Raw genomic sequence first — 17,077 nt, forward strand, 5'->3', positions numbered from 1 at the left:
GGTCAGCTGAGTATGTATAGTCCTTGTGTTCACAGAGGATAGGGATCACAGCTAGAATCAGAGAATCCTGGAGAACCCTTTCTAAAAACGCTTTTAGCTGCTTGTTTTAGTGGTTCAAACACTAAATATACCTCAATTTTCAATGGTGTTCACGCTTTAGCTAATCAGCTAATTGCATAGCAAATGTCTTGTTTTGCACTTTATCTAACTGAACACACTTAGCTTCTCCTAAATACATTTTTTCTTAAATTCTAGCACTAATTTACTTAGATGTTTAACCTTATTCAATTTAAATTTGACAAAACAGATGCGTTGAAGTTTTGGTTATTGACTCTTAATAAGTTAGATATTTGTACTCATGGCCTTATTTTGAAGTGGCAGTTCTTTTCTCCCCCCACCACCACACCATTACTATTTAAAACATATAGAAAATAAAACATGGACAGAACAGAACATAAATATCTAAGAAAATTACAGAACATAGAAGTTATAGGATGAAAATAAATTTGTGCTGGATGAATGCAGTCTTTCGAGGGCAGATCAAATTTGATTTGAAGCTAGCACCTTAGCTTTAGCTTCTGTGATTTAAGGTCAGCGGTGCACACTACAAATATAATCGCACAGTGGCAGCCATCTTAGCAGTACAGCAGAAGCCAACCTCTGTGGTACAGCCAATGAGTGCCAAGGAAAAAGAAAGGCGCTCCTGGATTGGCTGCTTTTGGTTCGCTAGTTGCCATTCATTGTGCAACTTCATTATTGAGGCATTTTTATGTTTTTGTTTTTTTAAGAATCTAAGTTAGGCTGCACACATATTTTTATATACTGTATCATCATCAGAATATCAGTGTGTATGACATTCATATCGCAAAGGACTGTTTGGAGTGTAATAACTGTGAAATTATATTTTCTGAGTTATTAAGATCCATTTTACATTTTAATGCAATGTTTAGCCAGCTGGACAGATTCTCCTGGCAGCAGATGATCACACTGGACAAAACTGACATTGTTCAAAATGCTAAAGGTGACAGAGAGGAAGAACAGATGAGAAAGTGAGAACATCAAGCAGCCCTAGAATCAAGGAATCACTGGATCTCCAACTCAAAATCTAAAAACATCGACTCTCATGAAACTTTTACTATACTTTTTTTTTTTATTGCTTTTGGCTTTTTGACCACCTTGGAGGGACGCAGCAGAACTCCTGCCCATTTTCTCAAACGTCCAGGCGTCATACACCAGATAAAAGACTAAATATGAAGAGATCTTGCATTTGACTGAAAATACTTTGTTTTATGCTGAGAATCTAAAGATGTTTTTCTGAACAGAAACTCATTTAAGAAACACCTTTTCAACATTTTACTTTTGTGGAGGTGATGCCCTTATTTAAAGAAATAATAATCAGATATAAATATAGATATATAGCCTCTAAAGTTTTTAAGTACAGTAAATAATTCTGGTTTTAAGAGCTGTTAGCACACATTGCTGTCTTTAGATTATTATAGCTTGTTTATGCTGTGAAGCATCTGGGGAGCTCAGAAACCAGACGGAGAGCAGGTTTAAACACCTAAATCTTGCTACTAAACCTTCATTACAGAACTTTCTTCCACACTTCCTGAGCAGCCAGTTATTACATTTTTGAGGAATGACTTTCAATCATTTCACTTTTTTTTCCCCTTCTCCTGCGCCCCCTCCCCAATATTTCTCCATCTCGTTTCGTCTCTCTCCCGAGGCGGAGACGATCGCTAAGCAACCTGCACAACACAACAACGCTCGGCCTGCAGCTCTGCTCGCCGAGTCCCCGCTGTTCCAGATGATCAGATACACGAGTGTGTGTCCGTCGGAGAGGAGCTCATAAACCAGGTTCCCTTCAGGCTCAGAGCATCGTCTTGTATTCACAAGATCTCTGAAGGAGATCTGACAGGGAAAAACGAGACAGTGAATCAAGTGTGAGGTGATACGAGTTTAATTCACTCCAGCTTGGATTAAAGCATCAGAGACATCTACCCAGAGACTTGTTTGGCATCTTCAAGCCCCGCATGGTTCTGAATGATCCTTAGTAGAGAATAAATTGGTGCAGTATTATCACTGAGTGGAAATAATAATGCTTGGCAACAGGTATGAGTTTAAAGAAGTGCGGAGGCGTTAAAAACTGATTAATTTCTAAGTGTCTGATTATAAAAAGGCATATGTTGGATAGATAGCACAGAAGCCCTGCAGCAACACGAACCCTCACACTGGCGACAGAAACGGAGAAAAATCCCTCCTTCAAACCAGTTTTGTGTTTCTCAGTCGCCACACGCCTACACACACACACACCACATGTTCAAACTGTAGAAAAAATAACACTCGTTTAGCAGCTGCACCCACTTATTAAAGACTTTCACAGAGCGTAGCGAGAGTTAAGCTGGCCGCTCAAAGACGGGACATTCAGAGAATCAGCACGGCGTTACAAAAATATACATCTGTGGGCATGAGGCGCGACACAGCTCGGTACGTCGATCGCTTTACAAAGGACACGGTAAGAAAAACAGGAGACTCTCAGTTTATAAAAGCAAAGGTCGGGGAAACAAATGGCACTTATTGTTACTGTGGCAGAGAGGCAATCTCCAAGGGCAGCGCTGGAGCCAAACACACACAAACAAACACTCCCACGGTTACAGCTCCGGTCAGGGGATACACACACCGAAACACAGACACAAGCCTTCACTGAAGATTCAAGCGACTCCAGCAGCAGATTTCTGGATTAAAATGACAAGAAAAACGCTGCTTTTTATTAAAACTTAGATTTTTATCTGAACTGAACTGGATTTTGGTCCAACCTGATGAAACTTGAACTACGACGAATGCAGAGTTATCAGGTTTGATATGTTGGATTCAGAGTTCCACACAAATCTGGAAAGGTTAGGAATTTGTAAGTAACTTCCAAGTCTGGAAAAAGTATGGAAAACTATCCATCCATTAATAAAAATGTAAAGGAACTATGGTTCTTCACTGATTTGGAGTTTGCGTGTGCAAACACTGTTGAAATTAAAATACAGGACTCTGATTATTTGCGCCATAAACTGACAGCTAGAAAATTATGCTCAACAGCAAAACACTAGAATAAAATGATATTGAAGTTTAAGAAAACTAAAGATATCAAAGGTGTAGCACCGTCTGTGTGCTCTATCTGGTCAAGCTAACGGGACACTTGAGGCCTCCGCAGCTGCAGCGTTCTGGTCTTGGCTCTCCTCAGCGGGTGGGCTCAGCGGTCCGGCCCACCACAGCGTCAGTGCGTTGTCTTGCCGGACCTCCTGCTGCAGCGTTGCTCCGCCTCCTCCTCCGCCTCCTCCCTCGGTGTCGGAGGAGGAGTCGCCCTCGCCCTCGCTGTCGGTGGGCCAGGGGAACTGCCGCTGCCCGCTGGAGGTGGCCAGAATCGGCATGAAGGGGTGAACGCTGCAGAGAGGAGGCGGGGCGTTACTGCACAACAGGTTAAACAAGAGCCACACCGGCCACAATATTAGGGACACTAATTAGATTGACCAGCAGGTTCAGCACACTCAACGTAAGTTTTCAAACTTTTTCAGATTCAAACTTGTATTGTTTTAGAGATAAAAGCAGTACAAATAAAGTTTCAATTCACTGTGATATTATATTATTTGTTACGGTTAATAAAACTAACGGTTACTCTTAGAGTAGGTAAAAATAATGACAAGTGAGGTGAAACAGATGCAGCAAAACGATATATAATTTTTCTACTCGGGTAATGAAAATATTATTTTTATTTCAGACGCAGACTGTTTAAAAAAAATGGTGTCAAATTACAATCTTAAGAAATAAATCAACAAAAATTGGCGAGTCAAAGCTTTTCCAAAAATAGGATTCTGAGTTTGTTCAGATATTTGTAGCCGGTGCATTTCTTTTACCAAACCTGATATTTGTTTAATGTTGCAAAACTGTAGCTTAATGCACATTTTCATTCAAATATCTTTACAGTCATTCACATGTAGCATTTTTATAATGAATAAACTAATATTAGTACTGCATAAACCATTTCTTATTACTGTGCATTCAACACAAAAACATTACTTATTCTAAACATAAGTTTGAATGTAGAAGTGACGGCCTGCTAATGCCACTGCCATAAGCGAGTTTTTATTTTGCCTAAGAAAGTTTAATATAATGAACAGAATTTTGCTCACTGAATGTGTGATTTATGAATTAAATACTTTATTTCATGCCTCGTCAATTTGTTACAAGCTGGATTCACGTTCTTGTGTATTTTAAGACATAAGTTTGAATTAAAAAAGAAATACACAAAAAAGGTTTAATTTATCAGATATCTGATGACCTCCCCTTTGACCGGTGTAGAGGTCGTGACCTCTGCGCTAGAGTAATACTGTATTTCTCTTATAGGCTAATGTTTATCAGCTTCCTCTTTTTGAGGTTGAATTTCTGCTTAGCAACAGCGATATTTCTGGAAACGCTGTGATGCTTAAGCAACAACCTGCAGTGAAATTAGACACTGATCTCACTGTTAGATCCTGTTATGTCTTTTGTTTTGGTGAAAGATAATTGGGAGCACCAAACGGTAAAACACAGCAGGACAATCTGACATTAGAGCAGCAAGAGAGTCACTAAAGGATCGTAAATTATCCGAGTTTGACAGATTCCTTTATTCCCTCTAATCATCATTGCTTTTGTTCTGCTGTTAATTTGTGGAAGTGCGTTTCAATCTTTCATGCTTTAAAACCAAAAAGCTTAAATTTGGGCTCCTAAATTATTTATTTTTAATGTGAAGCTCATTTTTCTCCCTGCAGTGGGTAACTAGGACAAACTAAATGAATAGCAGTCGGGAGAAAGTTGTGGGAGGAAGTGGGTTGTGGCATCGGCTCGGTTTGAATCAGAAGTTAAGTGAAAGGATTCTACCTGATGCCGTTGGTGCAGTCCCAGTGGGCCTGGAAGCGGATCTGTGGCTGCAGCAGCTCTTCGTTTCCATCGGGGGGCGCCGTCTGAGTGTCCCAGACGGACAGGGCTCCCTCCGTGTCTCCGCTCAGCAGGTATCTGCCTGATCTGGAGGCAGAGGAAGGATAAGTCATCGGGGTTGCGAGTGAAAACACGCGGCTCTGCGGAGTTCTGATCAACTTACTGGTCCAGGTCGAAGTAGATGCGCTGGTTAGTGGCAACGTTCCTCTTCAGAGAAAACACGACTTTCCCCGGGTCCCTCAGGTCCCAGCACAAGATCTCTGGGTCCTAGAATGACAGGCGCACATTTACTGAGCGTTTTCAATTCAATTCAGCTCATTTATATAGCGCCGATTCACAATAAATGTCGTCTTAAGGAACTTTACAAAAAATATTTCAATTTGATCCCAGTTATCAAACTGTTTAGTTATTCAAAATAGTTTAAAAATATTTGTACCTAAAAAAAACCTTACTGAATGTTTTTAATTTACTGGAGGTCAAAGTGTGGTTTATGCCTAAATCACACTTTGACCTCATATCAACCTTTCTATTTCTCAAATTAGACCCAAATTTGTTTCAAATATACTCAGGAATATGGACGTTTTTGTAACCATCTGTCATGTAAAATTACAAGTTCATTGTGGTTGTGTTGGGACAAAGCAGCTGGTTTTTATTTTCTGTTTACAGTTTACTTTTCAAAAGACGCCTGACAACTCGTCGCTAAATTAAAGAATAACTAAAAACCCCTCGGCCTCCTCTACATGCCACAAACTGCAAGATGTTTGCAGAAACTCGCCATAATTTCCCACTTAACTGTCTGACTCCATCTTGGTGTTTACCAAAATGTCATAATACACACCAATCAGATTTTTCCCCCCCTATGAACAAAATGTTTGTGCAAGGACTTTAATTGTGACCTCATTGTCAAAGAATGCAGTTATTTTGGTTTCTGTTTGGATAAAGCTGCCAGAATCCAAGACACCCGGGACAAGTTATCATATCTGGAGAAATAATTATCCACTTTCAGCCAGAAGATGACGAAAACTAGAACAAAAACAAAAACCGAAACAAGAGATTCATTAAGCAGTTTAAGGTTTCATGACACTCTGTGAAGCAAAAGCGATGGCCTAATTGCTAATTGGGATCATCGCATGCTACAAAAAACAATACAACTGCCTCTTTTCGACACGTCTGTGTGCGTGCGCCGACCTTTCGGCCGCCGGTGTACAGGTAGTTGCCGTCGGGGGAGAAGAGCAGATGGGTGAGGCCTCCGTGGTGGCGGGTGGGCAGCAGCGCCAGCAGGGTGCCGTCCTGACAGGAGTAGAGGCCGGCGCAGCGGGAGTACGAGCCGCAGGCGTAGACCGACTGACACGGGCTGAAGGCGAAGCACGAGATGATGCCGCTCTGGCCTCGTTTCTTCACTGAGAAAGAGGGAGAGACGTTTAGCAGAGCGATTAACCTTTCACACATTATGACAGGAGTTCTGCTCAACTGGGACACGTCAGAGTCAGGCTGAACAGAGACAGTGAAACCTGCAATTCTAAGGTTTAACAAATATAAAACTGTTTGAATCCAACCTGAACCGTACAAAAATACACAGAAATATTCTTCGCTGTAATTTGTTAAACACAGTGGAGACCAAGCAGCAATAACGCCCATTAGTCATGTTTTCTATGACTTTATCAGTGTCTTGTGTGTTTCTGCACAGCTGGTTAAGTTCCCACCACAGCATTTCACTCATGTTTATGTCTGAATATTGACTAGGCCACTCTGACACCTTGGTTCTCTAGAGCTGCTGCTGCGTTTAGGATTACAGTTCTGTTGGTGACCCAGATTGCGTCAACCTTCTGCTGTCGGTCAACAGAAGGTGAAATGCAGACTTAAACAAAAGTAAATGAGAGTGATGAGTTCACCATTTCAAGTAATATTGGCCGATACCGCTGTTGATGCCGATATATCGCGCATTGGCCTTAAACCTCTGCATTTATAGATAAGTTTTGTCTCCATAGAATGGACTTAAAATTGTTTGGTAATGACCTACCTTCTTTATTTAACTGAAAGCATATTCTCTGTTCACTTGAGATTCAATGGAACTAATTTTAGAATCAGGTAAAGATTTTAAGTCCTGATAAGTTAAAATCTTGAAACTGAAGGACGGTGCATTTTCTTAGGTTCTAGTTAACATATTTTGTCATGATCTCCTTTCTGCTAAAACATAAATCAAAAAGTCACCCGTCTTCCTGCATATTCTGGCACTTCATGTGAGAAACAACAAAAAATGAGTTGTGGGAAGAAATAAAGCAACCTTTGACTTGGAAAAAATAAAAACAGCATTTAGTGACATTTTCAAAAGTGGCTGTTTTGGTTCAGATCCTTCACTCCAGTAAGCACAAAGAAACATCTCCATCCATAGACACTGGCTGTTAATGTCAGCCCATCTAAACCACTTTGAACGGCACGACAGAAATGAGGAATTCATCACAGTAAACATTTCACTCGCTTTAGTTGTTTGAACATAATAAAAGCTGATTGTTGGTTCGTTCAAGGAGACTTCAGTCAGGGAGGAGCGACAGTGAGCTGTCAAACTTATTGAAAACAGGAGACAACCGACATCAGACGAGATCCCAACATTATAGCTTCTGTAAGGATTTTATTTTCCGGGAATAATGGTATGAATACTACCATGTGATTTCAGTCGACTTTTCTTTAAAGACATTTCAATTTGTTCTGGTAAACAGCATAATCTTCACAATGATTATAACAATAAGTTACTTATGGGAGTGGAACATAATGCTTAAACATAAATAATAGTTCAATTTACAATAAATTCTCAGTGAAAAGAGACACAGAAACACCATTTTAAATAATATTTAGTTTGGTTTAAGGTGAAAAAGATGAAGACTGACCCACAGTCGGGCGCTCCTCGCAGTCTCGGCCCGGTCGCTCTGTGCAGAAGACTCGGACCATCTTCTCGAAGCCGCAGTACAGCTGCTCTCCGTCGGGCGAGAAGCAGAGCGAGTGCGCCGCCGTCAGCTCGTCCAGGTGGTTGTAGGGCCGGAAGCTGGCCCGCACTTTTCCGTAAAACGCGTCCCAAACGTGCACTGGGTTGTCGCGGCTGCTGCTGGCCAGACTGAAACAAAACGATGATATCGAAGTCGGGGGGGGGAACGTGCAAAACAAAAATATGAGAATTTGAGCTGTTTTACAAAAAAAATGGGCAAAAGTAGGTGAGGTGAGCTAGACCAATCGCAATGACAAATTCTTTGATAAATTGTCCCTGTAATTATTGCGATAAATGATTGTGAGTTGAGAACATTTTCAAGTATATATTAATAATAGCAGAATGACATAAGTTCAATAAACTTTAATTCTGTAAAGAACAATTATCACTGGCACAGGAAGATATTTTAAATATTAAAATATTTTTAAATACCCCAATTAAAACAATAAATAATAAAACAACCAAAAACAAATGAATTAAAAAATGAAATAAAAATATAAAAACAAACTACAAATAACATTAAATATAATGTCTCTGTAAACAAATTGCTCTTTAAAAAATTAATAATCATCGAAATGGAAATTATCAAGCTCATTTTAATTTATAATGTAATTAATTGCTTATTGCAGCAGGCTAAAGCTTTGCACACTCCACATTTTTATTCTCCACGCCATGCATCGTTTTTCTTCCAATTCCATATAATGAGCGACTTTGTGATGGTCTATCACATAAAATCTCCTTAAATTTCACAAAAGATTCTGGTTTTAGTTAGGAGTTAACAGCCAACCGATCAACTTAATGTACCAATAAAACTGGATTGTCCCAGAAACTCACATCCAGCAAATAAACGGAAGTAGAGAAGTTAGAAAGAAGAATGATCAACACTGGAAATATTCTCTCAGGATTAATCTGAGGTATTTTTCTAATTTAACAAAGCCCTTGAAACTCCAGAAACATTTTTCTTTGGGGTATAAAAATGAAGTCATAAATCACAACATTTGTGTCACTTCCAAAACCGTTGGCCGTGTCTGTACCGAGATAAAAGGAAGAGAGTTTATTAGAAACAGATTATTTAAAACACCAAGGAATCCTAATAATAAATCTTAACTGCAGCTCGAGGCATTTTTCTGGAAAGGTACCAATAAGCAGAGAGAAAAAAAGAATGCCTTTATGCCTTTATAAAATGCTTAATGTGTAAAAATATTAGACCAAACAGGCTGTCTGTGTGCTTTGAAATCTTTTTTGTGTTTGCAAAGTAGGATTTTCTGACTGATTCCTGTTGTCGTTTCCAACATCAGCTGCTGCACACCTGGCTGAGTGTATCAATGCCTGAAAACAAACACTCAGCACCCGCGCCATGCCTCATTATAGAGACGAGTCGAACCGATTCAAATCAGGCCGGAGTCGGTGCGAGCCCGGCCTTTTAAGTTTAATTATCGAGCCCTGAACAAATGCTGAAACGCCGTGGCGGCGGCAATGACGGCTCGGTCAGACAAAAGGAAATTAGCCCCAGCCTCTTCTGCGTTGCCCCGTTACGGCCCCCGTGAGCTGGGAAATGCCCAATTATAATGCTAGACCGCTGCTAGCTTGGAGCGATGCCTGGAAGCGAGCGCCGTAACGACGACCCTTACTCCCTCTACGCAGGAGGGGGGGATCTGAAACACGCAGCGCTCGATTCAAGGAGCGACTACATTTGTTTTTCCTTTAATAATATTTCATCTGAAGCGAAGGTGGAGGTGATCTGCTTCCTGCTCCGTCCTGGCATAAACACATTAAGCTCTCTGGTGGTTCCCTGCCCGCATGAGACGTTTGTTCATCATCCTCCTGTTTACACGGCTTTCATCTCTGCATCTCCCCTCTATCTGTGAGGGCGGCCATCATGGAGCGGTGTAAGAGCTCGGGTGTGATCAGAGGGAGCTGCCGCAGGGTGGAGGCTTGTTACTGGGAGGCGATGCGAGCTGAGGGACGGGGTGGAGGAGGAGACGAGGGGAACGCTGCCAGGAGCTTGACCCCGGCTCGTTAGCTCGGCCCCCGAAGGTCCCGCCGCCGTTTCTGAGGAGGAAGCCTGGGTGTTGCTGCTGGCGATGAACCCCACACCCGGTGATGTCACAATTACGAGAAGAGGAAGATGAAAACGGGATCCTCATCTCACCATAAGGTGTCGTGCGGGCTCAGGAGTGCTTTCTCAAGAGCCGGACCGCATTTAAAACTCGTCACCGGCCTCTAAGGAGGCAGGAAGAGGGCCGACACTTTACTGGTAATGAGCGACATCAGAACGCTTTCCCAGCTTTTATTTCCCCGACATCACAAGCGGTTCACATAACGAGCGCAAACATCCTGAAGATCAAAGAGGATCTTTCAGAAAATGAGCCGTCGTTTAGTTTAACTATAGACCGCTGAAACACACTCGACGTTAATCCCAATTTGCAAGGCGCTAGCTTCTGTTTCTCCTTTCTCTTCCTTCACTATTAAATGTTTCCAACAGAACTATTTTAATGTCAAAGATAACTTGAGTAAATACAAAAATCTGTTTTAAAACCTTATATAATCCCAATCACTGCCCTGATGGCAGCAGCTAATTGTGATAACCAGGGATGAGTTGTTTTTATCCAACATTTCATTAAATGTTCCAATCCAGCCACATTGGTCTGTTTAAGATCAAGCCACAGCGTCTCAATCAGATCCAAGTCCTACTTTGACTATTTTACTAAAGGTTTTGGGCACCATCAAGATCTTATATATTATTTTTGACAAATCTGTAACAAGCTTCTTTCAGATTAGCAGTGATTTTGCCAATGGAGCCAATTATTGATGCCATTTCAGCCCAGTCTCTCTTTTTCATTGTTGAAAAATGAACACTGACCTTAACTGAAGTCATTTAAGTTTTTTATGTTATTCTGGATCCTTAATCTGGCATGTTAGTCATTAATACGCCAGATTTACTGTGGTTAAGTTGGAGAAAAATTGGCGTTATGGATTTGGTTAAATATGTGTTCATATGTTTTATATCCAACTCCTGGGAGAGTCTAGTTCAAGTTAGGCAGGAAAATATCAGCTTCGACTCACAAACATGTGTCTGGCTCCAACGAGCTCATCTTCGGGAACCAGCAGTAGTCGTAGACGGTGTCTCCTTCAGCCATCCTGAGCACAGGACTCTGGGTCAGGAAGAACAGGACACAAATAATGATGAATCTGTGTCTAGCATACTGCACGCCATGCCATGCTGCACATCTGTGTTCAACGTTTATATACAACGTCTATTTCAGTAAATAAAACTAAAAAAAAACATTACAAAATTTAAACTTTGGCATTTTAAATTAAGGAAAAGTATTAAAACTAAGACATGATTATCACAGCACATGCTCTCGTATAATAGAAGGTTAATTTGAAGTTAAATGTGAAGTCAGGAGTGTTAAATTAATGACAGTCAGGTGTAAGACGAACAGCAACATATCAGATTCTGGTCCTTTCCAGTAAAGTGTATCAAGGCATGAAATGAGATTTCCAAGGACTTCAGTAGAAGAGCTACAATAAATTTCTCTTCTGAGTTTAAAAGGCTGTTTAATGGCCTGCAAAGAGAGGACTGTCTGTAAGCTGGAGGAACTGGGGAACACAAGAGGATAAAGCATCAGATGAATGTTTACCAGAACATGGGGTAACTGAAAATGGACGTGCAGTAAACAATGGCGTGGGTTTCTCCTTTTCTCTTCAAGAAAGAAAGTTTCAAAACAGCTTTACAAGAGGAAATGCTGAGTGAAGTAATACAATTCCCAGAATCCTCCCTTTAAAATAAAGGGGAAGATGGTTTTATGTGTCGTTATTCTGATCAAGCCACAACTCGTAAATATTTGGGGGAAAAAAATACTCCACCATCCACAAACAGATAAAAGTTGCTCCAAAAATCAATTATTGTAAAGCTGATTTCAAAGATGAAATGCATTAACCATTTCATGGCTCCACCAATACAGTTAAAGCTTAAAAACATCAAAATTTGAGTTTTTATAATAATGGAAATAATATGCAGAGCTTACGGGAAACGCTGAGAGCATTCCAGTGCTTTAAACTGGGTTTTATGAAATAATGAGCCTTGCAGCTTTTCCTCAGATAATCACAAGCTGAGACGTTTTTTCTCATTTGTTGGGCTGGAAAATCTGATGCTTTTACATCACCTCTTTGCAAGACAATAAAATTGTAAAAAAGTAAAAAAATAAATAAATCTCAATCGTTCATAAATTTGCAAGTACCACTGTATGGGATTAGAGGCAATAAAACAGGCAATAACTCGCAGTAAAATTCAAAGGCCGACGGCTGCCTTTGAGAAATAAAGAAATCAAGCTCAATTTTCTGCTCTCATGAAAAAAGGCTGGCAGATCTTTGTGGAGGAAAATGGATTACATTTCAATTATTTTTGTTCAGTGATCCCGATCTGCCAGCCCATAATAGAAAAAGAGAGATTGGCTCTGCACTCGATATTTTCTCAAATCTAAAAAAGACACGACGGCCATTTTCTTCTACCCGTTAATTCCTCAGAAATACATTTCGTGCGACTCAAAATGTGGGTGGATGGATTGGTGCGCCTGAGGAAGAGGGAGACGGTCGGCTGGACAGGTGGAGAGGACGAATGAACGGGTGAGCAGGCAGATATATTTGGACGATTAGTTTGGGTAAAAAGTTGGGTGGATGAATGACTTTGGGTTTGATGGAGTGACCACAAGGATGAGTTTAGTGAGAGACATTTATACTCTCTGAAACTCAAAAGGTGGCATAGACACAAATATTCAAATATTTGTAGTTAGTATAATAATTAGGAAAAAATAAAGTCTAATAGACACCTGCAAGTATTACTGAAATTCTTATTGTAACTATTTTCTCCTCTGTTTGTTCCACAAGAGCATCAATAAATATAGTAAATTTGGAAATATAATTAAATGTAGTTACTGTGTGCAGTTTTGGTGATATAAATCAGACTTCTACTTCAAATGGAAATGTTTTTTCAAGACAATTTGTGTTTGTGGCACTTTGAATGCTGTGCCATGGAGTCACAGCCGTACAGTTATCTAAAAAAGGAATAGTACATACTTTTTTATCATCATCACAATAGCACCATGATAAAATTCTAAATCCATATTGCTCATCCCTACACCTAATTCAGAAGGCCCAATAGTTGTGATCCAACAGGTTTTATACCAGACCAAAGCAGATCAATATTGATAATATTACCAGGACTGACTTAACCCTTCACCATGAGCACCAACTCTTTCTCTAAAAGTCACTTCATTTTTGTTTTCAGTATCATGAAAGTAAAAAATAAGTTGACAAACATAAACTGATGCTGCAAATAAATATTTAAATATGCAAAATGTTACTTCTTTAAAATCTGAATTGTCAAGAATGGTTCCAACTATTAATTTCGAAACAGAAAAACATTTGCCGATTTCCAACTCACCATCTCAGGGATGGAGTCCCAGCTGTAGCTGTAAATCTCTGGAGGGAGGTTGTACACGCGGAGAACGTTGTCGGCACTGTTAGTCAGGATGCAGGAACCATCGGGAGCCCTAAATGGAGGAGACGGTTGACTTAATATTAACTCAAGTTGCTTCATGTTGAATTAGCCGTTAGTAATATTGTCTCTGCTAAAAGATAAAGATCATTTGTATAATATCTAGATTGATGTAATGAAAATTCTCCTTTACCTTTTGTTTTAATGGAAGGAAGACATTTACTAAAATGACTTATTAGTGATTAGGCCAAAGATAAATAAATATACAACGAGTGGTTCAGAAAACCACCTGTTCCAGTGTGTTTTGCTCATGTTTATTGTAAATCAAGATTACCATTTGCAGCCTTTCAGGTAATTCTCTGGAAAGCTGGAGTACTCCGTCCAGGAACCGGTCAGCATTGAGGGATTCTGGGTAAAATCCAGGTCGAGGCTGGAAGAAAAAGAGAAATGAGACACACACCCATAACAACTGAAGTTTGATGTTGGTCAGAAAATAAAGGAAGCTTGTGGAAAAGAAATAAATCTGTAATTTTGCAAATGAAATGATTTTCAAATGTTGTACTGAATTATTACAATGCTTAAAAACCAACAAACATTCATACAACATTATTTTTACTATAAATAATTACTTTATTAAATAACTTTCCACTCAGGTTATTTCTTCTGTTTTTGTCCTAAACTTTCCGTCATTATAACTAATGGGGTCCCACATTTTCTCTCCATTCTTTCTTTTCAGTCATGTCTCCATCCAGTTTTAGCTAAAACCTATTGCTATTTTGAACATATAGATTCATTGACATAAGTCCAACTTGATGTTTTTTTAAAAAAAGGTTTTACTGGGGAAAAAAAACAAACAAAAAGAGGGAAGATCTTGTGTTTGGCCTAATGGGGGCACTACAACTGTATACAAAACACATGAAAGATTTTTTTAAATTTAAGATTAAACAAGAAAAAAAGAACTGTGTGCCTCAACAATCACATCAAGTTCATGACACCAAATTAAAAACAACCAAAATGCGATTAAAATCTTTCCTGGAAGAAATCAAAATAGTTTGAAACTCCACCGTGTGTAAAACAGTACCTTCTTGCTTTGTATTTTCTGTCTGCTGTCTTTTCTGTGCGACATTTTAAATTAAAGTCAGAATACAAAACAAAAATTTAAACAAAAATTCTTCAACTTACTGCTGTCCCGCTGCGGGGCTGTCTGCTGCTTCGGCGCCATCGCACTCCTCCTCTTGTCTTGTCTCCTCTCCTTCTGCAGCATCAGGTCCTCCATCTCCATTCTGGTGGCATTCTGCTACATCTTCAACTCTCTGATCTTTCACCTCAGGTTGCTGTAACTCGTGCGTTGCTATAAAAAAAATACAATTAAAATCTGTGAGTACAATATTTCTGCCACACTTCCGGTTTTTAAACACACTCAGTTAGCAAGACGAGTGTTTTACTTTGTGCAGAGGTGGAGGTGTTTCCCTGTGCAGATTCAGGCTCTGTTGGTGTTCCATCTCCCTGCTCCTCCTCTCTCATCCTGGAGCGCTTGGCTGATGGTGGAAGCCCGTCCTCTGGGGTCTCCTGCTCTACCTGCTCAGACTGACAAAGTAGAGGCGGGACCTGTTGAGGGGGCTCGCCGTCTGCTTCAGAGTCCTGCCCACCAGCCGCCACGCCTCCGCTCTCTCCACCTCCAGCTGAATCGGACATGGCTTTATCGATCCTCCTCCCGGCGTTTTGAGGCCCGCAGTCCGGCGGGTGGCTGTCAGACGTGGGTGAGGTAAGTGCTACTGGGATAGTGCTTCCTCCTGCAGTGTGGACGGCTGAGTCTGTTGGGGTTTGAGGACATCACCCACCTAGAGAAATCAGGAAGTGGGTAAAGATATAAGCCCGGTTTTCAGGGAACATTTTTGCTTGTTTCAAGAAGCATTAAAGACAGTTTTTTTCCCTCGTTGTGACGATGATGTCTTTCTACACCTCCCCTTCACTCATACAAATTGGTAATTCATTTTTATTGCTTTTGGCACTACGTATAAATGGAGAAACAAAGAAGACATGTTCATAAATACATAAAATTAGGTGCAAATGGAATGGCATTGCATGCAGAATGATGTAATATCCCCTACATACATTCACAAATGCCAAACCAACATTTACTCTACTGACTGAACAGATTTTATGGACAATGTCCTGTTCGCATGTTCCTCTGTTCTGCAGTCATTTCTTGAGAAGAGAGTTTAAGAAACAAAAATATGACTTAGCATTTTGAAATTTGATTTAGTCAGTAGTATGTGTCTGTGTGAATTTAAAAAATACACAGTAGACATTTATAATAATAATGATGATGATTCTTGACCTGGAGTATTAACTTCATGCCCTCAGAGTTTCTCACCACTGATCAAGTCTTATGTGCCAAAAGGAATAGTCAAATATCCCTCTGTCTTCTTCAACCTTATCAAACGGTAAAAAAGAAAACTAGGTGTTGTCCTATAAGCATAAAGTGCCAACAAGGGAACAAAAATGTTAATAAATACTAATCCCACTGAATAAATCTAATCAGAACAAAAGGTAGACTTTCCAAAGTTTTTCCAGAGTAAAACTAAGCTACAGAGTTGCATGCATTTTCAGTTTTTTTTAACATCTGTATCATGACTGCCAACAATGAGTCCCTGTCTGTATACATGCATGTCCATCTAATGTAATGTAACGTTGCTGCTAAGTTTATGAAATTTAAAGTGGAACCGCTGAACTGAAAGGTTCCTTTCGACAAGTAATTAGAATAGAAAGTCACAGACAGGAAAGCAAGTCGATTTACACAAAGATAGAAACACGCATCATATAAAAACATAATAAAAATACTGCACAGTACAGGCACAACTTCAACATACTGGGCAGGTTTAAGAAATAGTTGACAACGATAACTGAATCTGACAAACATTTAGCGTTCGTGTTATAACGTATACATTTGTGCGCTTTAGCAAGCTGCAACTTAAATAAATGTTGGCATTACTAAAGGAAAAAGTACATAAAAAAACGCCTTGAAAATGCTCCTCCAAACACCTGTGGCGAGTCGTGACAGGTCAGATACTTCAAAACGGTGGGTCGTTATTTTAAATTAACTGCATAAATATAGTCACAGATACATTTCCCTCCAGCCCTGCTGCTTTCCCCCCCACCGCATTAATATTGACGATGGAGAAAGGAAATTTTATGTGTTTGGAACAAAGAAACAGCCACCAAGCTCTGTTTAGCTTCAGTTAGCATTAGCTCGTGCTAACAGTATGCAGCTACGCACCTGCTGTAGCTCTGCTGACCGTTGACGCTGAGCTTCGTCTCCTTTTCCTTCTTTGCGGCTTCAAAAGTTTTCACACAAGCGAAGAAGACAACAAGCCCGCAAATACAAGTCGACGTCTTCTTTGTAGGGAACTTCTGTGGTGCTTACCAGCTCATCGAGAAGTTGTAAACACAAGTAGGTAGCCATGTGTTTGGAACTATCGCGAGAATTCGTTTAAAGGGATTTGAGATTTGCTCCCCTCCACTTCCGCGTTAGGTTTCCTCTCAAATACTTAAAGGATTTTGTTTAGAATAGTCTACAGATGGATCTCGGGAAAAATAAAAGTGTCAGTATGTATTTAGCTGGATTTCAGCTA

General features: G+C 40.0%; 1 protein-coding gene across 1 annotated transcript; it reads right to left on the reverse strand.

The window, feature by feature from the left end:
- Positions 1–1,944: 1,944 nt before the first annotated feature.
- On the reverse strand, positions 1,945–16,934 carry wrap53 (WD repeat containing, antisense to TP53). Its single transcript, XM_032583598.1, has 11 exons — positions 16,723–16,934; positions 14,888–15,283; positions 14,625–14,793; positions 13,777–13,872; positions 13,389–13,497; positions 11,009–11,097; positions 7,848–8,071; positions 6,151–6,362; positions 5,126–5,229; positions 4,906–5,049; positions 1,945–3,432 (listed from the first exon to the last, which is right to left on the reverse strand). The coding sequence occupies exons 2-11, from the start codon at positions 15,135–15,137 to the stop codon at positions 3,171–3,173; spliced, it is 1,659 nt and encodes a 552-aa protein (XP_032439489.1). The 5' UTR covers positions 15,138–15,283; positions 16,723–16,934; the 3' UTR covers positions 1,945–3,170.
- Positions 16,935–17,077: the final 143 nt, after the last annotated feature.

Source organism: Xiphophorus hellerii, chromosome 14 (assembly GCF_003331165.1).
Source record: "Xiphophorus hellerii strain 12219 chromosome 14, Xiphophorus_hellerii-4.1, whole genome shotgun sequence".
Classification (NCBI taxonomy): domain Eukaryota; kingdom Metazoa; phylum Chordata; class Actinopteri; order Cyprinodontiformes; family Poeciliidae; genus Xiphophorus; species Xiphophorus hellerii.